This window comes from Danio rerio, chromosome 20 (genome assembly GCF_049306965.1).
Source record: "Danio rerio strain Tuebingen ecotype United States chromosome 20, GRCz12tu, whole genome shotgun sequence".
NCBI classification, from domain to species: Eukaryota; Metazoa; Chordata; class Actinopteri; order Cypriniformes; family Danionidae; genus Danio; species Danio rerio.
This window is the reverse complement of record NC_133195.1, coordinates 43,053,836-43,079,677: the sequence shown is the minus strand read 5'-3', so window position 1 is coordinate 43,079,677 and position 25,842 is coordinate 43,053,836. Positions and strand designations below refer to the sequence as shown.

The following is a 25,842-nucleotide window of genomic DNA, read 5'->3' as shown; positions in this document are numbered from 1 at the left end:
TTAAAATGGCAATTTTACTGGCCATGCAATAGATGAAAACACAATGAAGAAAAATGGTACTTTATTCCAACTCATTATCTGCATTACATGCATAACATTTATACTAATGTGGTAAGTGCTCAGAGAAAAGCTATTGCTGTCAAACACTGTTTACTTAACTAAATCAGTTTATTGTGAAGGGATTGATCCAATATGCCTGTTGATAGAAGGTTTAGGAAGTAATGTCATGCTCCCTAGTAAAAGTATTTTGTAGTATTTTTAAAATACAGTATTTTATTTTGATACATTTTTGGCTGCTGTATTTTGTAGTTTAGTTTTGATACTTTTTTCTAGGGTTAGTTGCATGTAACATGGAACGTGAAACAAGGACACCTTAAAATAAAGTGTTACCAAAGTCACTAGTAAATGAAGAAGATGCATAAGTATTTAAAGACTAAGCAATAGCATTTAAGTAATTACTATTACTTAAAGAAACACTGACCCTGATACATCATGAACTAAGCTTAAGGATAATGAATGAATAAAGAATCACTTCACTTTTAAAATAGGCTCATTTTACAAATCCCTAGAGTTAAACACTTCAGTTTTACCTTTTTGAATATTCAACCTATCTAACGGGAGTACTTTTAGCTTAGCTTGGCATAAATTATTGAATCAGATTAGACATTCACTCATTCATTTTCTTTTCGGGTTAGCCCCTTTATTAATTTGGGGTTGCCACAGTGGAATGAACCGCCAGCTTATACAGGATATGTTTTACGCAGCGGATGCCCTTCCCGCTGCAACCCATCACTGGGAAACATCCATCCACACTCAATCACACACATACATTACGGACAATTTAGCTTACCCAAATCAATTATAGTGCATGCCTTTGGAATTGTGGGGGAAACCGGAGCGGATTAGACATTGTTTGCTAAAAAAAATTAAAAGATGATCATTTTTAAAATTTAAAGGTCGATGCTTTTGTGTACATTGTGTAATAAGACTGATGGAAAAAAACATAAAGTTGCTATTTTCTAGACAGATATGGCTTGTCTCATTCTGATGTAATAATTAAGAAACTCTGCAGCCTTAACATAGCTCCAGCAGCTACAATGATAACACACTATGTAACTACAAAATAGTCGAGTTTAAATAGGGAAATTATCCAAACCAGGGGTTCCCAAACTTGGTCCTGCAGGGCCGGTGTCCTGCAGAATTTAACTCCGACTTGCGTCAACACACCTGCCAAGAAATTTCTAGTATGCTAGCCCTTCAGAACTGAGTTTGTGCAATGAGATGCTAACAGTCTAAACATATTCTATGATTATGCTAGGCTAAGCTAAAAGTGCTCCTGCCAGACTCTGAGATAGGCTGAATGTGTGTAAATCGTTAAAAATTAACTGTTTAGGGAGGTTGTAAAATTATTGTTATTATTTTTAAGTGGTGTTCTTTTAATGTAAAATATTCTAGCATCTAAAAAAATACTTGTAGTGTGAAATAAATGCTAGCATGTTGTATAAATTAAATGTTTAAACGGCTTGCCATAGTTTAAACACCTTTGCAACCGCATAGCAATACTCTGGAAATCACCCAGGACATGATGTCATTGTTATGATTTCATCTTTTTTAATCCATCTAAGCTTAGACACTAAAATGCATACGAATATGAATGTAACTACTGTAGAAGTCTTAAGGAAAAGCCAGGGAGGCGCTCTCTCTTCATCAAGCCTGCACGTCGAGCAGGATTTGGTGGCTTTGAACGTGTGACGCAAGATTGAGTGCGTTCGGCGACACTGCGACCCCTCTTAGATTCATCACAGATAATAACAGATGGTCACTCCTTAGAATTTTTTTAATTAGCCCCTTAACAGATGGACGTTTAAGCAAAACTAATTACCATGATTTCGATTTATTAATTAATGACGGGTTCGTGTCACACTTTTATAAATTGTCACTACAGAGACTGGGATTTGTCAAACACGAGCATATTTTTTGATTTGAAACTAAAAATTGCATTTGCTTACTATTATAAATCTAAAAGCTTTCAAAGTAGTTACCATACACATTAAAACATGTTAGTCATGTAGCAAAGGATATAGAAACATTAGCTGCACAGTAGCCTTAGCAGCATGTAATTCATGTTAAAACATGCTAATTAAGTCAATACACTGCTTTATGCTAACAATATACTGTTAGCAAAAACATTTCAGGATCATGTCATTTGTAAAATATCTAAATTTGAAAATTAATGTTAGAAACAGCTATTAAAAAAATACATTTACAATAAGAAGGATCTACAGTAAGCTCGGGCGAAGCAGTGGCGCAGTAGGTAGTGCTGTCGCCTCACAGCAAGAAGGTCACTGGGTCGCGGGTTTCCCCCACAGTCCAAAGAAATGCAATACAGGTGAATTGGGTAGGCTAAATTGTCTGTAGTGTATGAGTGTGTGTGTGGATGTTTCCCAAAGATGGGTTGCCGCTGGAAGGGTATCCGCTGCGTAAAAACTTGCTGGATAAGTTGGCGGTTCATTCCGCTGTGGCAACCCCAGATTAAAAAAGGGACTAAGCTGACAAGAATGAAGGGTCTAAGCTTGGGCAGTATTCAAAGAATAAAAGTTTTAGGGATATACAAATGTTTGGAAATAAGAATATATTTTAATAAAATTGGAAAAATTAACCCAAAGTAGAGTACTTTACAGTAGACAAAGTCATTTATTTTCTTGTCAGCTTAGTCACTTTATTAATCCGGGGTCGCCACAGCAAACTCCATACAGAAACGCCAACTGAGCCGAGGTTCGAACCAGCGACCTTCTTGCTGTGAGGCGACAGCACTACCTACTGTGCCACTGCCTCGCCAGTAGACAAATTACATTCCCAAAATAAATGATTTAGTGATTCATCATATTGAGTAAAAAATTAGCTTTTAAGGGAAATGTTGATATTAAATTTAGCTAGTTTGGTATTTATTGGGTAGCACTTATGAATGATTGTGATTGAGACCTTGACAGCTTTAGATCAAATCTATTAGATTTAGATAAAGATTGGATAAAAATCTTTTGAAACTATTCCCAATCCATGTCACCAAATCTATTATTCCAAAAACCTTTGCAAGCAGGTAAAGAGATCTGAGAACTAACTAAGCAAATAGTTTGACGTAGAACGTTAAGAGGTGATTCATTCCGCTGTGGTGACCTTGGGACTACACCAAAATGAAAATGAATGAATGAATGAATGAATGAACTGAGAAAAGTTTGGTCAGCAAAAAGGTTTATCTTGTCAAAAATAAAACAATTTATAGAACCTTTAAAGCCAGATTTGACTAAAGGTATAACACAATCTGGAATTTCACCAAAAATAATTATATATTCTTTAGGGGGAACTGATGCATACATTCTTCATATGAGAAAAGGACACCATGGTCATCTAAAAGCTGCTAACTAAAAGTGTATTTTTATTAAACCAGTTATTTAAAAAAATTATATCTAATATTTTTATTGTTCTAAATAAAATATAATTAAATGTAGAGGACCAACAAAATAAAGCCAGTTAATGAAGTGCTAAGAATTTGCTAAACACGTTAGAAACTTAAAGTACAAAATATATTAGCTGCAGTATGTGGTAAAACATGTTTAAAAAATCCAAGCAATATATCACATAACGTGTTTTGATATTTAATTGCTTATAGGTGAAGTGTACAGCTTTATTTTTATTTCTGTCCTTGTAAGTTGCTGTGAATGTGCAAATATCATCAGGGGCCCTGGGGCCTTTTTATCCTAAAGGAGATCAACAAGGTGGAGCAAAATGTTGATTCAGCATCTTCAATATACCCAAGTGACCTATTACTGGGTTAATTTACCTTTTACTTTTTCCGAGGAAACATCACACTCAGCATTTGCTCATGTCTCTTTTTCTAACATTCAAAAGCACTGAAGCGGAACCAATCTAAGGCGAGCAAATGGAGATGTTTTATCTTACACTCTACCTCCCTCTAGTGTTTATGATTTAATCAAGATAAGATTGGCAGAGTGGGGATATATATACAGTTGAAGTCAGAATTATTAGCCCCCTTGTTTATTCTTTGTCCCCAATTTCTGTTTAACAGAGAATATTTTTTCAGCACATTTCTAAACATAATAGTTTTAATTACTCATCTCTAATAGCTGATTTATTTTATCTTTGCCATGATGACAGGACATAATATTTTACTCAATATTTTTCAAGAAACTTCTATACAGCTTTAAGTGACAAAATATTTTTTTGGTTCCTTATAAAACTCAGTAAAAAAATGTTTTTGGTGCTGAAAATTTTACACTCATAATGATAAAAATCAACAACGTGAATAGATGAATATCAAAAACTTCATTATTCAGATTATTATAATTAAAATATCCAAAAATTATTTTTTTAAAATGTTAATTTAAATTAAAGAGTACCTTTTCTTTGATACAGAGGCATCATATCAAAGCTTTTTAACTTAACCACAGTGCCAAAAGATGTGGGGGTAAAGTTTACCAATGCAAAGAACAAAAAGAGCAATTTATATCAATATCCTTTTTAAATTTACTGAGTAAATGTTTAACCAGATATAATTTAGGAATTAATTAGTGGTAATTAGTGTCTATATATTTTTTATATAGATATAAAAAATATCTTTTTTATATATTTCTCAAATTATGTTTAACAGAGCATGTTAAACCTTTATTAATCCAGGGTCACCACATCGGAACGAACCGCCAACTTATCCAGCACATGTTTTACGCAGTGCATGCCCTTCCAGCCACAACCCTTCACTGGGAAACATCTATACACTCTCATTCACACACACTCACACACAGTATGGTCAATTTTAGCCTACCCAATTCACCTGTACCGCATGTCTTTGGACTTGTGAAGGAAACTGGAGCACCCGGATGAAACCCACGCTAACACAGGGTGAACAAGCAAAAACTCTACACAGAAATGCCAACTGATCCAGCCAAGGCTTGAACCAGCGACCTTCTTGCTGTGAGGCAAACGTGCTATACCACTGCGCCACCACGTCGCCATTTTCACAGTATTTCGGATATTTTCTGATTTTTTCTTCTGGAGAAAGTCTTATTTGTTACTTGTCTAGTTAACCGTATTAACACAGTTATGTCTTTAAATTTCAGCTAGAATAAAAGCAGTTCTTAATTTTTTAAAAAACATTTTAAGGTCAAGATTATCAGCCCCTTTTAGCTATATATTTTTTTCGATAGTCTACCATCATTATACAATAACTTGCATTATTTTCCTAACCTGACTAGTTAACCTAGTTAAACTTTTAAATGTCACTTTAAGCTGTATAGAAGTGTCTGAAAAAATATTTAGTCAAATATTATTTACTGTCATCATGGCAAAGATAAAAATAGATCAGTTATGAGATGAGTTATTATATAAAAGAAAGCAAGTAAGCAAGTAAATTATCTGTTTAAATGTTTTAATAACTTCTGCACAGAAAAATAATGTCATTATTTAACCTAACAAATACAATGAAAAAATGAAATAGAAAATAATGTGATAATGCTAAGTTTTATTCTAGATATAAGCTTTGAAGGATAGTTACATAAAAATATACAGTTAAGTGGTATTTTGGTACTATCCATCCATCCATCTGTATTATCTGTATCTATTTATTGACATGTAAACTATTATTGTATGACATTTAAGCGTCTGTTTTCTGTGGTTTTCCCCAGGTAGCAATGTTATATATACAGGACTCATTCTGATGTATGCTTTGATTGTTGTTTTGAGACTAGAACATATTTCAAACGGTACAAGCTTACAGTATTAATCACTCGTACATTTTAATATAAAGAGTATGACTTCAGTCACATGCAGTTGTTTAAAATGTAAAACGTCAGTTTTTTATCTTTACGTATGTATTTATTGCATATTGTAGATCTAACCAAACACCTTATAACTAGCTATTTGTGCTATAATTTATATGCGCATTTAATAGGTTATTAACAGTAATAGTTCTCACCTAGTCGAGCATAAACGAAAGAAGCATAACATTCGACGGTGAGCTCACGAATCCTACTATGCTGACGACGGATTTTCATTAATATTAGGAAATGTTTCATTGGAAGCAAAAGACACAACGTCAAAGCCGCATAGTTAATATTCATGAGATAGACGTGTGTCATTGGATCGTTACCAAGTAACGTCAACGTAAGATAGTTAATATTCATAACCCGAGGCTTCGCCGTAGTAGGATTCGCTATTTAGCACCCGGAAGTGGTGTATTAGTTGTTACTCGGTGTTTTTAGTTTGTGAGTTTGAAACCGGACTGTGTGTGTTTTTCGCTCAAATGGAAAGTTGACCGCTCAGGAATGGAAGATGAGTCTTCCGTGCGAGTGAATGACACCACGCGAAATATGCCCGGTTATTCCGGACGCGACGGGGAATCTGTCTATGTATCCAGCGGGACACGGAGCACTGATTTCGGCCAGGATGTCCGCAGCGGTGAGGCGAAGGTGCCGTCATCGTCATCATTATCCTCGAAGGATGTTTTGGAATTTCATAAACACAAACATGGACCAGGAGGCGGCCACAGAGAACATATCGAGAGGGAAAACATAAGAGCTGTGGATATTTTAAGAAGGAATTTTGGTTCCACTATCAGAGATACAGAAGATCCCAAAAATCTAGAGAAAGTAGGAAATGACATCAATCTAAACGACTTGGACCATGAAAATGATGATGAAAGGTTGCAATGTAGCACAATAAATCTACAACAAGATATTGAGAGCAATCCAGAATTGGGAAATCCTGATGGGAATCATCATATTGATTATAACATTGATTTGAAGAGTGGCGAAGATCCCAGCCAATCAAAAGAGCATGTTTACTGCACTGTATACTGTATAGCCAATGATAATTATAGGATACCTGTTCAGAAAACAACATCCAATCACGAGACTTCATCATCATCATCATCATCATCTTCTTCATCTTCTTCTTCCCCAGATGTACTGGTTTTACCATCCACCGACTTACCAAACTTAGAATTGGACAATCATGATCCCTACCCAGTGCCCTATACCGTCTCTGACCTGATGGTGTCTGGAATACACAGCTCATATAATGCTGACAACAGTTTGTCTGTGGTGTTGACATGTCGCATTTGTCTTGACGATAAACAAATCATGCCGCTACACTGTTGCAAAAAGGCTGTTTGTGAAGAATGTCTGAAAAGATACATCATCTCACAGGTATCCATATTTGTTTTCAGTGTTGTACCTTTGTGTCTGCAATAGTATCAAATTTGGTTGTTCCTTTTATCGCGATATTAATGCAACTTAACATTTAACAGTAACAAAAAATACTGTGGGCCTATGTAATGTTAAGAGTAAATAACTGTTTTAAAGAAATTAAATAGCAAAATGATGATAAAGTACATTGGACCTTTTTTACAAGACGTGTTTTGTCTTTTGTTATGTTGTGTTTATCGGTCATCATACTCCTAAATCCTTTAAAGTTTTTCATATTTATATATATTTTTAAAACCGTATGAACCTTTATATGCATTTATGAATGCATTATCATCTTTGTGTCAAATGACAAAAAATGAATTACCGCTTATGCGAGGAGTTTCTATTTATGCAGCTGAGAAATTCGAAAATGTGAAAAGGGTCTATAGGTAACAACTTTTTACAATAAAATCAAATAATGTTAGTCAATGAGAAATAACAATATTATAGTTATATGTTCAATAAAAAAATACAACTGAATTGTTTTTAGTTATTAACTTAATTAAAAAATGATTACAAGTTTTGTTTTAAAGTGTTATTAGGTATTAACTATGAAAATAACATCAGCTAAGATTATTTAATGCATTTATAGTTGTCATTACGTATGCTGTACACAATATTGGGGGTAGCACATTACAAGAAATGTGAGTTACGTAATTATATTACTTTTCTAAGTAACAATTACAGTAACCCATTACTTTTCAAAATTAAGTAACAATATTTGAGTTACTTTTTTGAAAATGTAACTTGAGTTACTTTTTTTGAAAATGTAACTTGAGTTACTTTTTAGTTTAATTAATAAGCTGTAAAAAATAAAAATAAAAGTATTAAAAATAAATACTTGCTGCATGTACAGCTTTGAGGTCAGGAAGCTTTCAGATAACATTATGCTAAAATATTTTTTTGATGTGACTTTTAAAGGTAATTAAAGATGTAGGTTATACAGTATGCTATTAATGGCAGAACTCGTGCATTAAAATAGGACAAAAAAACACGTTTTGAAAGAGATCAAACCTCAGTCAGGTAATAAAAAGTAACACAAAAGTGATCTAATGCATTACCTAAAGTAACTGAGAAACACAACTAGTTTTTTTTTTTTTTTTTTTTTCCGGGAGTAACTCAATATTGTAATGCATTACTGTCTGGGTTGGGCGATGTCAACCAGTTTGGCATCGTACGATGTCTAATGTGAAATATTGTGATGGACAATGGCATCTTCATCGTAGGTGGCGGTCAATAATTATTTATGAATAATTTATTAATTCATAACAAATTATTTATTTGTATCTCTAGTGTTTTAACTACCTGGCCCGTATGGTCTTTGTTTTACCGATAACCAAATCATAAATAAATAAAGATAAGTTACACACAAATTACCACCTGTCAATTAATTTTCCCGCAAGTCTCTGGCATGAATAGGCAGAGTGATCTGTGTCATTATTAATGGCGTCATCAAACTTGATTGGTAAAAAAGGTGCACAACCAACAGGAACCAATAGACAGTATCTGAGGTTTTCGCTAAAATTACTAAGTAGTGTACTGATGCTGTGACACGTTAACTAAGAGATTTAAAACTCTTCAGTTGTTAGATAGAGACAAGATTAATTAAATATCACGTTTAACAACTATAATGAGATGTGACCCAATGGTATATCTTTGAAAACTGTCTGATATGCACTGCTCGCTGGGGTTTTGTGCTCAAAGCACCCGCTGACTGCCTGGAGCTCAGATGAGCGCATGACAGTGTGTGTGTTTGTGTGGTCACGTGATTTGCATTTTCAGCTGTATAATGTGGACAGAGGGCTGTTAAGAAATGCTAGATGAAATGCCAGTGTGCATGTGGATTGTTTTTCGTTGTAAAATGTCATTTTAAAACTAAGACGTATTAGTGGAAACAGGGCTGTGTGTATTTTTCGTGAGTGGGTTTGCGACGGAGGAACGCGATGCCGGCATGGACGATGGCATCGTCTATCGACCCAACCCTAATTACTTTTAAAAGTAACTTTCCTCAACAATGGCTCTGCAGAGTTATCAAACAAAAGGTCTATAAATAGTCACCGAATTTTCAAAGTTGTAGGCCAGATTAACATGCAAAACTGTTCATGTTTAAAAATAGGCACCCTATTAAGCATATTAACCTATTTCAGCTTTTCAGTACTTTCATGAACAACCCCTGCCAAAAAAACAAACTGAAAATGATTAAACGACACTCAAAAAAGTCCCCATTATATCAATATCGTGCATGTTCTTTATCACAATATATTGAATGTCGACTTATGTCTAGTCTGCAACTATAGTGTAAAAACTGATCTGATCAGTTAAGGCTGATTTATACTTCTGCATCAAACACCGGCGTATGCTACGGCGCTGACGCATAGCCCTTCGCTGTGGCCATCGCCGTCACTGACGTGCACCTCTCAAAAATTGTAACTACACGTCGCTACAACGCGTAGCGCAAGCTCTGTGATTGGTCGGCTTGCTAGCGCCGACGAGTCTGGGCGGGACCGAAAGCCTGCGCGAATGGCGCGAGCGATTGTTTACAAGTGTGGAGTCCCGTAAAGGAGCTCCGGATGGAAAGTTTTGTTCTTTGTTTACCCCATGGTTAAAGTTGTTGCACGTCTGCCGGTTCCTGCCTCAAAATGAGCGAGTTTGAGTCACTTGTACATCCAGGAAGTGTTCACAATAGCAAAAAGAAGCGAAGAAACTCGACACAAAGGAACATTTACACCTCACTGCCCACTAGCGTTTCGGAAGTGTTAATGCAGACCAACGGAGACAGCGCGCAGAAGTATAAATGCACAGCTGCGCGCGATGCCTGCACCGTGAGTTGCGCCGGTCACTTGACGCAGAAGTATAAACCAGGCTTTAGTCATAACGGCATATGTTTTTAGTCCATTGTAACTTATTTAACTTTTAATTATGTTCTAAGTTAGTTTTATAAGTTACGCTAGTTGTTTTAAGTCAGTTTAACATACTGTAATATAAGTTCAATGGACTCAATTTGATTCAGCTTAAAGATTTTAGGCAACCAGTGTACTTAACAATAGTTATTGCGAAAAGTGCTATACAAATAAACTTGAATTGAATTTAATCTACATGCCTGTCTCTTAAAGCTGTTAAACATATGTGATATTTTTCATGTTGTTATTTGTCTTTATATCTTCGTGTAGATGGCAATACTGTGAGTGATTGCCATACTTGTGGTCATTACAAAGTGCCTCCACTTGCATCTTTGAGGGAAGATCACCTGTCAGTCATTTTATATGTTTGCTTTCTTAATTGTTTGTCTTCTAATTTTAGCATATGCTCTATTTGTTAATGGAGAGGTTCTCTATTGTGCTGGTGGAAACGTCAGCCTGTCCTGTCTTTTCCTGCTTTAGAGAAGTGATGCATTTCCTGTGTGCACCACTGTGTATGTGATTATGGTGGATTTGAAAATGTTAGTCATTTTAGTACTGCCTTTGCCGCAGAGCACACAGGCCCATGTTGTGTAACACTAGTCATGTTGGTGTGATAAAAAAAGGATGACCGGTTGTTCCTCAGAGATGCATGAGGCATCAGCATGTGTTTGAATGAGTCCTCCGAGGGCTGTGGTGAAAAGCGGAAAACACATTTGTTTATCTGGAGTGGTGATGGTCAGTTAGAAAGCCAACCATGCTTGTTTTGAAATGTGTACTTTAGCTTTTAGACATTTTGCATGATATAATCCCCTTGGAGAAAGTTGGTGTAAATGAATACCTTTTAAAGCCTTACTGGATTTTGGCCTGTCACAATATAACATTTTTGTTGTACGATATATTGATACAATTTATTGCAATTAACGATATTATTGTCCTTTTAAAATCAAATGATGCCACTCGTATAATGCAAGTATGAACATAATAATAACATCATAATGCAAGTACACTCTTACAAAGAACAGTTTTATATTTTATTATTTATTAATTGAATTATAGCAACTTAATAATTAGGCATTGGAATCAGAATGTGAAAATGTATATGCTAAACAAATAAATAATAAATGTTAACAAAAAGCACCAAGGTACCAAGAACTACACTGTAAAACCCAAAAAGTTAAGGTCACTCAAACCATTTGAGAAAACCGATTGCAGAAAATCATTTAAGTTCAGAAACTAATCCCAATGAGTACTGTGAACTTAATCCATTTGAGTAAATGAAGCAACCTGAGCACAGTAAAAGCCAATAAATGAAGAGAACTCAAACCAACTGAGGACTGTAAAACCCGATAAGTTAAGGTAACTCAAGCCATTTGAGGAAACCGATTGCAACAAACCATTTGAGTCAAAAAATAAATCTATATGAGTACTGTCAAATTACTTTATTTACGTTCACAGTACTCTAGGATTAGTTTTTAAACTTACAGTAAATGGTTTGTAGCAATTGGTTTCCTCAAAAGGTTTGAGTTACCCTAACTTTTTGGGTTTTACAATGTAGACTCAATGATGGGCTAAAATCTGTGGATTTCTACGTGTGCAGATTTTGTGTAGTCTTGTTAATAAGCAGCAAATTAGGAGTTTGTTAAGCTAAAAGTCGTAATGTTGTTTCATTAATAGGGAGAACTGTACCTTAAAGTGAAGCCTGACCTAATTTACAGTAAATTATTTACTCTTGACACCCTTTATGCATCATATTTGTATGTTTCATTATCAGTTAAAAGGGAGTAAGTGTATGTTTTGTAGAACCACACTTCTGCATACCGAAATGAATACCAATACTCGTGAGATCTACTTAGAAGAGCTTATAAAAATTTTAAAGCAGTCAAAAGGGTGCCAGAAATTCCTCACAAACATGTACTGAACTGTAATGACATCAAATCGTGATCCGTTGTTGGTTTGTTTAGATCTCTTTGAAGTCCTTCACATTTCTCCTAAACTGCACCAAAATTAATTTGGAAATGGACTGAAAGTGCTTTAAAGATTGGCCTTGCTATGTTTTAATCAAACTCTATCATTTCAACTGAACTTTCACTCAGCTTTGGTGCAGAAGGCGGTATTCAGAACAACTGTATTTACAGAGCAATCCAGTCAGAGTTTGTTTGATCAAACAAAACCAAAATTCAAACCATTAAACCTGTTAAATGCATCCCTTCGGTTAAATTACATTGAAATATGTATTGTAGGGTTTTTACAAAGTCATAAGTATAAAATGGAGGAAGACTCCAAGGAATTTATTTTATTAATTTTTTCAAAACCAGTGAGTCATGTCGCTGGCGAGGGGAGGAAGAACTTGTGCTGTAATTGATTGCTTAATCACTGAGCTCAGCCTCTCTGCGCCCTAATTACATTACATGACTGTTGGCTGGAAGGTCTGTGTGTGTGGTTTGCAGACGACATAGAAACAATTTGCCCTTCTGGGGGGATCTTGTGGACATAATCGAGTAATGCTAGCTCGCCTGTTGCTGCTCTTCACTCAAATCGGATTTATTGCCCCCGTGAATGATCCCGGGGGTCAGGCTGAGGTTGATGTGATAATGATCGCTGTCTTATGCGGTTGAAGGTTTTGGTGTAGTTCGGCAGTAAGCTGCGTTTGTTGACCTGTTTAGCTGCAGCCTGTTTCATTTTCTCTCCTGTGTTTTGGAGTGCACAATTATGATGATGACAAAAAGAATGTGTTTATATAGCCACCTATCGCCACTCCTCCCATTGTTGCAGCATGTGTTTTGCTATTCAAGGATGTACTGCAAAAGACAGATTACCTGTAAAACCTGTCTGTTCGAGTTGTATCCAGTAACAGCTTTGCAGCCGTTTACAGCACTATAGAAGGGTGGCGTATTGCATAGTACTGATGAGCTATGGAGTTAAATCTACATCATATTTTCTGTAGTTTTTGTGATAGTGATAGCAATGACAATAATTTCTATGTACTGAGAGCCGTGTATATTTACAAAATATATATTTTTTTCTTTCTTTTTTTAAATAAGAGTGTTCTGAGCACACACATATAGTAGTATTTGTTTCATTTATACTGGAGGCAAAGGTTGGGTGATTAATTAAAATGAAACTGTGCTTCACATAGGTGAGTGGGATTTACAAACCACCTGTAAGTGACACACTCTCTCCTCTCTGTATGCACCAGATACTCTTATCAACTATTTTTATCCATGTTTTTGGAAAACATCTTGGACTTCTTCGGACCTGTTCACACTGAATGTGTCAAAACGATTGAGGCAGCATTCGGGAATGTGTTTAAAAAAGCACAATGCAAGGTTCATGCATATGAAGATGCATCATATAACAGTAAATAAAACTTTACCATATACTATAAATATTAGAGGTGTAACATCCCAAATCTCACCATTTGGATTACACTATGGTTTTTGAGTCAAGGATTGGACCATTTTTCTGGTCAGCCAAAAAGGGAGGAGATAAATGTAATTTACTTTCCATTTATAGAAAAATATTACTGCAAAAAACCATTAGGCTTAACAAACAACTTAGAACCTGTCATTTTAATAAAAATCAAGAAAGAAGTATCTGAAAAAGTCATCTATACGAAAAATTATATTTGCTACTGTTGCTGATTATGCTAAACCGAAATGTAACATCTTGAACAAATATTTATTTTCAATTAATGATTCAACAATTCACACATAAATCTTCATGTTTTACTATAGGTGATTCATTTTTGAAATCATATTCAGTGACATCATTTTGATTTTATTGAGGTTGTTTGTCACCACCTGTTGGTCAAACAATGTACTTGCTACAACATTCACTTGCGTCAAGTTCCATTAAACGGTGATTTTAATCTTCAGCCTAAACATCAGTGTTTATATCTGAACTATAAACTGTTCTCACAGTACTTCCGTGTTGATTAATCATTTGTAACAAACTGAAAAAGTGTAAAAACTGAATGTCTCGCGATCAAACGCAGATTTGAGTGCAGTGCTTCAAGCGATTAATAAACATATGCAAATCATTATCATTCATCATGCATGTTGCGGGGGTTTGAATTGAGATCATGATCTTTTAATGTTTAATTATGCAGCTTTACACTGAATGCATTAATGCAGGTTAAACAAACAGTGACAGAAAACACCTTTAATTAATAACCTACAGTAAAAAAGCATTTAGGTCCCATCACAACTTTCTCCATCATCATTATATTTTATAAGAAAGCCAAAATACTTTCATACATGTGATTTGAATGACGCGGGAGGCGATCTCTTTGCAATTGTTATGAATGTTGGATCAATCTACAAGTTCAAAAAAGTTATTAATTGATCACGTCTGTTCCGAACTGGTTGTGATACGTATGGATCACGGATCAACTGTAATCCGTTACACCTCTAATAAATATATTATATTTACTATAAAACTGCCAACTTTCTGCTATAAACAGAAGCTTGCAATGGTTGACCCGCCTCCGAGCACTTCTGATTGTTCCACTGCTTTTGGACCTGACAGTGATGAACTGCTCTGCGTGTGAAAGTTGAAGATCTTTAACTTGACAGGCGTCTAAAAAAACATGGCGCTTAAACACTGAAAAAAAAAAAAAAGAAAAGAAAAGAAAGTTGACAACTTAAAATTTTAAGGCAACCAGCTTCAGGACATTTTTGAGTTTTGAGTTGACTCAACTTAAATCGAATTATGTGCATTACTTGGGTTGAAAGTTGAGTCAGCTCTGCAGCAAGTTGCCTTACAATTTTGAGTTGGGTCAACTTTTTTATTTTTATTTTTTTACAGTGCATGCACGGCACTTCAAAAAGACACAAGGGATGAACGTAACGGTCAAACCCGTCTGTCTAGTGCAAGTTTACATTGAAAAATAATAGAAAAGTGTTGAAGAGGAAAAACTCATTCTGTATGAACAGCCCCTGTATGTGCTTCATGCAGGTGAGTGGGCTTGACATACCACCTGTAGGTGAAACACTCTTTTCCTCCTTGTATGGACCAGATGCCTTATTTTATGTACCTCATACTTTTTGAAAACAATGTGCAATTCTGAGTGTGACAAACCCCCTAAAGCAGTGATTCTCAAACTGTGGTACGTGTACCACTAGTGGTACGCGGGCTTCCGTCCAGTGGTACACGGAGGAATGAAATATGTTGTGCACATGCTACATATATTTTAAAATTTATTTAAAATTATGTATATAATATGCCATATATGACATATAGCCTATATTTCTGAGGTTCTGCCACGTTTATTTTAAATGTGCAGAGTTGTAGCTGCTTTACTGGGCCTACTACGCTACTATCTTTCAGTACTGCTCATTTTGGTGGTACTTGGAGAGACAATTTTTTTCCGAGGTGGTACTTGATGAAAAAAGTTTAAGAACCACTGCCCTAAAGGATACACTCTTATTTAAAAAAATAATAAATAAAAAGATTTGTTGACTTATAGCTTAGACTTGTCATATACTATAGCATGTAGCTGTGCTTGTGTATGTAGCTGGTGTGCAAACAGAATTGTAAAGTATTGCACAAGTTAATATTAATAATTGAGTTTGTGTAATTGTCAGCAACATGGGGAAGAGGGGCAAACACAAAAAAGTCATAAAGCATGTCCTGTCATAGTTTAAAGCACAATGTATAGCCACAAAGCAAGAAACTGAGCGTAAACAACAACCAATAAGGCAGATTTGTGCAGCTGTGGAAAAGTTTAAACGTCAGCATCACTAATTTACTTGAACAAACAAAAATATGTTCTCCAGATTGATAGACAAAAGTTACCTGAAAGTGATGCACGCCATTCATCTTGTACTTTTTTCCTCTTCTCGGCTCCAAACTGCTGTTGTTTTTCCTGGGCATAGAGCTGCAACTTCCAATCGCAAAGATTGGTAGACTGGACTGCGCCGCACATACGCGTCTATGACAATGGGCTACATGCATACACGGACAAAAATTACGTCACATGTTTATTTTTGCATTCATCATAAATTTTTTTTAAATGTATTTAACGACATATTATCAATATATATATATATATATATATATATATATATATATATATATATATATATATATATATATATATATATATATATAAATATATATATATAAATATATCGTCAACCGTTATTGCTCTGCTCAGTACTGATCGCCGCCAAAGTGCTGAATGTCTGAACTTATAAATATTTAAAATAGCCATTATCCTTATAAATAAACTGCGTAGTTGCAATCTAAACAACTACATTCTCCCCTAAAAAGCCTCAAATTACATTATGTTGTCCAACAGCTGCAATATTTGTCAAACTAGTGAGTTGTTTAGTGCCTTTTTAGTTCTAGTGTGAACGGAGTGATACACAAGGCTGAAGAAGCCAATCAGATTATAGAAATATATACTGTATATATTATTATTAACTTTATGTATTTTTAAATGTTTTTATTATTGTTTGACATTTTATTTATTTATTTTTTTGCTCAAATTGATTGATCAACTTCAAAAGATCAAAAATTATTATCTGGGTTAGCCATGTGGATTAAATTGGATTTGTATTTTTTACTCTCAGGAACGGTGCCCCTTGCCTTGCATTTTATGAATCACCATGGTTTCAGCAAAAAACTTCATCTTGTATACAACGGTCATCTTGTATGACCTGAGGCTGAGTAAATGAAATGCAAATTAAAATTTTGGGTGAACTATCAGTTTAAGTTTATGGGTTAAGTTTTCGTTGTTGCTGTGTGATTGATCATTTATGTGCTTTTGTTTATTTTTGATTTTGGAGGTCACATTGGTAAACTCTTTACACAGTTATTGCTGTGATTCTTGGGCCTCTGTGATTCATGATTTAAAAAGCAGTTTAGATGGTAAGAATGCATGTAAGCTCAAAGGAATACTATGAATATTGTTCCTAACCAGATGAAAGGAACAGGCGATTGGTTAATGTGCACTTTCACTAAAGAGAAAGGGCAAGAGGTCTGCAGTACAAAAGGCTCATTTAAATAGCTAATATTTAACTTCACAGCGCTACTGTTTCTCATTTCAGCCCATTGTGTTGGGTTTGGCAAATGGTGCACCAATCTAAATGATAGATACCCATGGCAAGGGCGTTTGGTTCCGTCCTAGGAGTAATATTTCAGAATGCTGGCTTATACTGGGTGCATTAGCGGCTTACTTTTCTTTAAAGAGGCTCGTTGAATAGTCATAATGTATGGTATGTTGCTTTAATGTCATCTCAGGATTAAAAAAAGATAATTATGATGACGTCATATCATAATCTGACGTCTGTGCAATCACACTAGTACAAACGAGTACATTTAAAACAGAATTCGGCTCAGAATTGAAGCTAAAAAGGCTCCAGGATTCAGAAATTAATATTTTTGGATTTATACACTGCAAAAAAATGCTGGGTTCCACACTATTGATTTGTGTTGGGACAACATGAAGGAAATAAGTTAACTTACAGGGCTCGAAATTAACCTTTTTGCCTGGTAGCACCGGTGCTCCTAACTTAAAAAATTTAGGCGCATCAGCCAAAATTTAGTCGCACCCACCAATTATGAGCACCGTTACTACAAGTTTTATACAAACATATTGATTGTATTTGAAATTAACACTAATCAAACTAACAAGCAATATTATACGTTATATGCAAGCGTGAGGAAAATATGTCTCAACAAAATCCCGTTAACACAAGAAAATAGATTTTTATAACATAACTGAGTGACCAAAGCTTACACGGAGCACTCACCGGCCCTGCACGCACTGCTTGAATTAACGTGTTGTTAACGGTATAACTAGTAAGATGTGTCATTATTTGCAACTGTAGATGCCATGGTTTCTAAAACAAAATCTGTCAAGTGTTATGTTATCTTCATTCTCATCTTCAGCGCTTTACAATTTTTCGCGGTAGTAGCTCTCTGTCATCCGAAGCCAGAAGGCACTGAGTGATTGACAGCTGATATTAACCAATCATTCGCGTTCAGTGCTAGAGCAGTGGTGGGCCAATAAGAAGAGCGCAAAGGCGGGGCAAGCATTACGGACTTGGATTTGTTTACTGAAGCAAGTTGACATGACAACTGTTTTAAACCATTTCCTAGCGCTGCGTTTCGCGTTTCAAGTGCAGACAAAAAGCTTAGAGATGCATTCTGCGTGAATGTCTCCCGAATCCGCGCATGTGCTGAACATTTTGCAGTAAAAAGTGGTTGCACACTACAATTTTAAACACTCGCAGAAATGCTCCCAAATATATTTCAAGGTCGCATAGATAAAATTTCGGGCGCATATGGTCGCAATTTCGAGCCCTGACTTATTAGTTTTTTACAAATATATGTAGATTGAACATAAAACAATTAAGTTGTCCCAGTGAAACTACAAGAATTGTGTTGTTTCAGCACATTTTAAATAAGTAGTTCAAACGAACAACAAACATCTTTGAGTTACATTTTAAAAAATAACCCACAGTCGGCGAAGTCTGTGAAGTAGTCACCTTTATTTTGTTTTATTTTTGTTTTATAATTACAAATGTTTTAATGGTGTAAAACCAAATGTAACAAACTGAAGATTCATTTCGTAATGGTGCCCTACAGCAACCTAACCTTCCTTTATCATGTCCAGAAGTCCTACTTTTTGTGCAATAGTTTGCATCTTCTACTGCCTTTTGGGAGCAACTGCATGTGCCTTTGACGGTGCAAAACGTTTTGTCAACATTGTGGGGAGGAAGCTTGCAAACATAAAGTACAGCACTTCAGAGTCACACTGCTAGTGATTGAAGATTCATGCAAATTTGGCAAGCTGGACACATTCTGTACTGTTGGACAGCGGTTCCCAAAAGGGGAGTCCCAGCCCACAAGCGGGTCTCAACGAGCTCTGTGCGGGGTCGCGTCATATTTAAAAACAATTTTTAGCAGTGGACATTGGGCTCTACACACAGAGTTTTATAGCCATTGATGAACTTCCGGTGAAAGCTTAATGTGACTATTTTCAATTTCATACGGTTGTTTTACAGCATCGATGTTTTACATACATGTTATAAATACATTCAGTTAAATAGACTTAAGCTTTCATTTTGATGTTCAAGCGTAAAACAAGCGTAAAACCTTTGTAACCACTATCGCTGTCAGTAGCAACAGGCTAGCGCAGAAATTTTATTGAAAATACTGGGGTAAAATAGACTGCCATATTTTAAAGCCATGGCGGGCGGAAATGGAATTTAATGCTGTGCTTCTTGTCCGATTGGAGACCCACTTCATATCGTATATCTAACAATCAGTGAAGATGGCTGATTTTTAAAGAAATAAGATCTTTAACATGACAATTTTGTAATGGAAAGACAGTTCAACGGAAGCCCTCAGGCTGCCTGGCTAAAAATTAAAAGTCAGTGTGCATATAGCCCATTAGAAGAATGATCATGTTGTCTTAGTTCATTTTATCCCTGTCTGACTAAGAAATTGACAAATTTGTAAACAAAAACAACCTAGTCTCGCTGATTCACCTTCAGCAGCTAATAGTAATGATCCAAGCATACTGGACCCAGTTGAGGAAGCTCCAAACATTTCAGGTAGCAGCACTAGCAATACTGGAAACACGAAATGCAAGAAATACCTAGATAGCTATCTGAACTACGGTTTTATTGCTTTTCCTCGAAGCAAAGTGTCCCTGACCCAGCCATATGATTTTTTATTTGTCTTCCTTACTGCAAACCTATATGTGGAGGGGGGCTTTACAATATTTCCCAGTGGAAAAGGGGATCTCAGGCAAAAAAAAAGGTTGGGAACAACTGCTGTAGGAGACACAGCACAGAGGAGATTGATTGACAATAGTCTACAGCATGTCCAAACTCTGTCCTGGAGGTTTGGTGTCCTGCAAAGTTTAGTTCCAACCCCAATCAGACACACCTGGGTTAGCTAATCAAGCTCTTACTAGGCTTTTTAGAAACATCCTTGCAGGTGTGTTGAGGTGTGTTGGAGCTAAAATCTGCAGGACACTGGCCCTCCAGGACTGAGTTTGGACACCCCTGGTCTACAGCCAATCAGCCAATACTTTTTGCAAAATTGCGAGTCTTTGAAAGATGAGCCGTGTTATAGCGCGGGACCAGTGTAATACAAAAACCTTGTGTTGGGTTTGCACAATTATGGGTTAGTATTAGAGTTATGCCAGTCAAAAAAAACTGGTTCAGTACTTAAAGTACCTACATTTTCAACAGGTGTTAAATATTTGATTACTTGTTGCTATGAATATGTTGGGCAGCACGGTGGCGCAGTGGGTAACACAATCGCCTCACAGCAAAAAGGTCGCTGGTTCAAGCCCTGGCTGAGTCAGTTGTCATTTCTGTGTGGAGTTTGCATGTTCTCCCCATTTTTGTCTGCTCCGGTTTCCCCCACTATTACAAAGACATGCGGTACATGTGAATTGGGTAGGCTAAATTGTCCATTGTGTATGAGTGTGTAGGATGTTTCTCAGTGAGTAAGTTTACATAGGCACCAATAATTTGATTTTAATGCAGTTAAGACAATACTCTTTTTAAGAGTCTACCATGTAAATAGCGATTTTTGATTAATTTAATCCGATTAAGGTCATAATCGAACTAAAGAGTAATCGATTTCAGACATGTTGAGTATGCCGCTTGTAGTCGCATTATTGAAGTGCAGTACAGACATGTAAACACCTTAATCGAACTATTACCATCATGTAGGACTTTTCACCGTGTTTTGCGACAGGATCGTACACACACACAAACCCACACACACACACACACGGCTGTTTGACACTCTCTGCACCTACCGAGTCAGTGCAGACCACAGGCACCTGCATCGTGAAATGCTGAGGTTTTTTTTTCTTCTTTTCTGCATGCGGTATGAACTTCCATTAAAACTACGCTCTTCCAGCAGTTCATAGTTGCATCCAATATCTCGTTTGTCATGGAGGGCATGCATGAAATGTTCCAGAATGAAAGTGAAAGTGCCAAACTGCAGTTAAAGTCAACAAATTAAGGATAAAACACCCGAAATTACATGAAACTTCTAAGAAACATGGATAGCGTGGTGACTCGATGACATGGGATCATGAAAGAAACGCCTTAATCATATTATTGTCTTATTCAGATTAAGTCAAATAAATTGATTACTGATGTCCATGTAAACCTAGTCAGTGATGGGTTGCAGCTGGAAGGGCATAAATACTGTACTATAAATACTGTACTTAAACATTCAAAAAAAAATAAGTTTGCTGTTTGTTCAAACTAATTATTTAAAATGAGCTGAAACAACACAATTCTTGATTTTTTTTCGGGGGGACAACTTTGTTTTATTCACTTAAAATTGTGAAAAATAATAAACTAGATCATTTCCTTTATGTCGTACCAAAACAAATCGATTGTGTAGAACCCAACATTTCTTCACAGTGCAGCCACATTAACATATTTACTTACTACGTTGAACATTTAATTTGTTTGTTTTAATTCATCCCATATAAATTGTTTGCAACAATGTTGCAGACACCATTTTTTCATTGTTTATGTAGTTGATATTTTTGCAGTATTATACCAAATAGGAATAATAGAGACTTATTATTCAAAGCTGTCTTGTGTGCTGACAGCGTTTGAAAAGATTTTTTGTGCCTTTTAAAATTCATCCTCTTTAAAGCAGCACTGCCACAGCCATCAAAACAGTGCTTTTGTAGCAGTCGCATAGCTTTCAACAACACATTACAATTACTGTCAGACCTCAAATCAGCTGCTCAAAGTAATGCTTCCATTATAATGCATAAACTGTGACTTCTTGGATTCAGCCGGTTCTATTTTCGATTGTTGCTCCATTTACAAAGCATTGCTTATTTTCAGCATCATAAACGTAACTAGTTAAAAATAGTTCAGCTGTTTTGTTTTTTTTTACTTGTCTCAACTTTCCTGCATTCTGTTGCTGTTTTGCTCCATCCAGCTGTTTTTGAACCCAAATGTGTGTAAAACTCCCTCCTTAAAATCAGTGTTTGTTGAACCATCATCAACATAATTATTAAGGAATTCTTTAAGGCCAACAAGTCCTTCAAATAGTTTTTTCAGATAAACAATATTCACTCACCGACCACTTTATTAGGTCCAACTGCTCATAACGCAAATTTCTAATCAGCCAATCACATAGCAGCAACTAAATGCATTTAGGCATGTAGACATGGTCAAGACGATCTGCTGCAGTAAAAACCGAGCATCAGAATGGGGTAGAAAGGTGATTTAAGTGACTTTAAATGTGGCATGGTTGTTGGTGCCAGACAGGCTGGTCTGTGTATTTCAGAAACTACTGATCTACTGGGATTTTCATGCACAACCATCTCTAGGGTTGACAGAGAATGGTCCAAAAAGGGAAAATATCCAGTGAGTGGCAGTTCTGTGGGCACAAATGCCTTGTTGATACCAGAAGTCAGAGGAGAAGGACCAGACTGGTTCTAGTCCAACCCCAGGCCTGGCTCCAGGGTGGGGCCCGGCTGCGCCATACTGGGGCAACGTCACAGTCCTTGATGTTTTTGTACTCATAAGGGGGTTTTGACCCGGAAAAAGGTGCAACCTACCTAGGGAGATGCTCCAGGCATGTCCCACCGGGAGGAGGCCTCGGGGAAGACCCAGGACATGCTGGAGGGACCATGTCTCTTGGCTGGCCTGGGAACATCTCAGTATAATTAATCTGGGGTTGCCACAGCAGATTGAACCACCAACTTATCCAGCATATGTTTTACGCAGCGGATGCCCTTCCAGCTGCAACCCATCAATGAGAAACATCCATACACATTCATTCACAAACATACACTACTTACAATTTAGCCTACCCAATTCACCCATAGTGCATGTTTTTGGACTTGTGAAGGAAACCAGAGCACCCTGAGGAAACCCACGCTAACACAGGGACAACATGCAAACTCCACACAGAAATGTCGTAAGCAGAACTAAAAATATATATTTGAAAGGTATTCAATGTATAACTTCTACAAACTAGGTGGAAAATAACATTTTATTGAATATTTAAAATAACTATTTAGTTGCTGTTTATGCACGTATAAAGATAGGTTAAACATTATTAAATACCCACATGGCACTTGTGATTTTATATCACAGTTTCATTTATTTAATAAAAAAAAAAGTTCCTTCCTATTAAAAATAAATGTATTCCTCATCTGATATGTAACTTAATTGGGAGAAAAAGAAAAATTTAGCAGACGGTGGATTCGAATCGTGTTGATGATCGATTGCATCAAAACATGTTGCCATGCGCTTTACGAGCTACGCCACTCACAATGTTATAAGAGGCACTCTTTAGTCGCTGCTTTTCGCTGTACTTTGTGACAAAAAAAAGAATATTGAATGTTTTTCTGTGTCCATGATGGAACTTGCAGGCATATAGACTTGTCCATCACGCTTCATTTCTGTCATCTGTTACTAAGTTAAGCAGCCTGTGTGCATGCGAGCGATACACTGATTTAAATATGTCTTATGATAATACTGTGTAGGCATATTTATAGATACAGTTTTTAAACTTTTACAACAACCATAAAGCAAAACAAAATTTATTTCCCTTTGTTAATAACTATTTAAAAGGCACGTAGGTCTATACAAATGTGTTTTTGAGTATTTATTTGTTTATAATATATCGAGGATTATACTATAATAAACCTAGAGTTTAAATTTTTGTCATGGACCATATTTCTCAAATTAAGCTTGAGAAGTTGCCGTTAGCAGGGCGGTGCTGATGTCACAGGCGAGCGCTCCGAAGGCACTGTAGTCCATTTATAGCCTAATGTTAGCTTTTCAGTTTTTGCGCTTGCATTTAAGATCCAAAAGTGCTAAAAGTTGTATTCTCATGTGAGGATTATCCGGCTGGACAAAACGTGTAAGTGTAATGAAGAGTGTTTGAACACAGAGTTTATTATTTGCAATCTTCAAAAAGTCTATGGGAAAATCCTTTGGGGATTTTATCGAAGAAACCAGTTTTATGCTAGCAGCCAATTAGCCTACAAGGTAACGTCACAGTTCTTCCACTCTGTTCCATGGAATGTAATGATTGTGAGGGCGCAGGTACGACGTTGTTTTTCGAGAGACACACACACGTATACATCACGTGCGCAGCGTATGCAACGTTGTAAGTCATGTAAAACAATTTATTGCAAACTGAAATCAATATAATTTAATTATATGTTTTGAAATTTGATGTTTTATGAGATTATTAATTTATTTGCGATTATTTTGCGTTGAATTAAGAATTTTGCAGGATCACAAAAATTTGTGACTTTTTGTTGATTTTTGTGTTGGATTTAGTAAACGCGGATTCGTGAAATACTAGGGGGTCTGTGTTAATTAACAGATAATTTGTACGTTGTAAGTCAATATGGCAAGGGACTAAAATAAGGCTTAAAATTAAAAGTGCAGTGTTTCTTTTAGTGGCAGTAAAAATCTGTCTTTTTTATTAGCAAGAACCAGCATGTACAGTTTCCTTATACAATAAAATCACTTTACATTTCTTAACAAGAATAGAATAAGTGAGAAAAGGAGAAAAAATTAAAGAAGAAGAAAGAAAAAAACTAAGAGAAAAGGGTAGATAATTATCAGATTACATACAAATATGTTAAGCAGATTTTCCAATTTTAGTTATTAACAAGGGTTATTAATGCATTTTTACTACAGGAAATGCATATATACTAATTTTTTTATGTAAAAATGTTAAAGGAGGAGCATGTATTAATTGTTTTAATTGCTTTTCTATTTTTAGACTGGGAAATCACTTTTATGTACATTTGAATCTCTTTTTATAGTCAGTCATAGAGGTGCTTGTTTCAATACCCAACTCTATTTCTGTCACATCGCTGACCTGTTTACAGCAAGAAATCTGACATATGCTTAACAGGCCTGTGGTCAGCCGCAAAGAACAATTTCGATTTCACATCTCTCAAAAATGTATCTTCCTGAGAAGATAGCCCACCTCAAGAGTTGGTTCTGGTGAATCAGAAAACGTGTCAAAGTTAATACAGGATGCCCAGCGCGTGACACGGCAGGCCGAAAATCAGACTCTCCATCCATACGGAGAGGATTGTTCATGCCTGCTGTGGATACCGAGTGCCGCTATTGTGCTAGCAGTGAACGTTCTGCCCATTAGCAGCAGGCTGACAGGTGTGAAAAGGACTGGTGGGTGGCCCTGGGGGGGAAAAGCTAGCACTCCTGTCACCAGTTGGTGCCACATACTCAGGTAAGGGCTCTCATGGGACTGCCAGATCTCATTAGGATCCCAAAGTAAACTCCACACACCGGGCAACAATCTTGCCTGCTGTGAGCGCAAGACGCTACCAGAACCTTTACAGCATGAGCATTGTTAGTGCTGTTTACTAAGACTATCTTCTGCATTAGAAAGTTGCATCAGCTAAAAATAACTCAAGCAGCATCCCCAAACTACTATACTCCAGTTTATGATGCACTAGGGATCACAAGTTTTATGGTTCAAATCATATTATGGCTTTTCATTATTTTAAGTGGTGGAATTTTTTCCCTTTCCAAAACCTAAAGCCCAAGGGGAGAAATGCCAGCATGGATCAAGCTCTGTGAGGGGCGCTAAAAGAACAAGGTTAAGTTGGTTTTGTTTTCAATATTTCTGACACATTCAGTGATAGTCGGCAGTAACTCACACACCTCTTACCATGAAAGATC

The 25,842-nt window shown here is 36.2% G+C and overlaps 1 protein-coding gene across 3 annotated transcripts in view; it reads left to right on the top strand.

Annotated features, from left to right (window-relative positions):
- Positions 1-6,254: 6,254 nt before the first annotated feature.
- rnf217 (ring finger protein 217) overlaps positions 6,255-25,842 on the top strand; it is a 39,067-nt gene continuing 19,479 nt past the window's right edge. Inside the window, exons 1-2 of one of the 3 annotated variants that reach the window (XR_012395641.1) lie at positions 6,255-9,573; positions 10,119-14,761. Coding sequence is in view for 2 of the 3 variants with exons in the window: in XM_068215532.1 (XP_068071633.1) it covers positions 6,336-7,217 (882 nt within the window). In the remaining variant the exon portion in view is untranslated. Of the gene's footprint in view, positions 9,574-10,118; positions 14,762-25,842 lie in introns of those variants that run through there. The other 2 variants (XM_068215532.1, NM_001082853.1) reach the window with 2 other exon arrangements.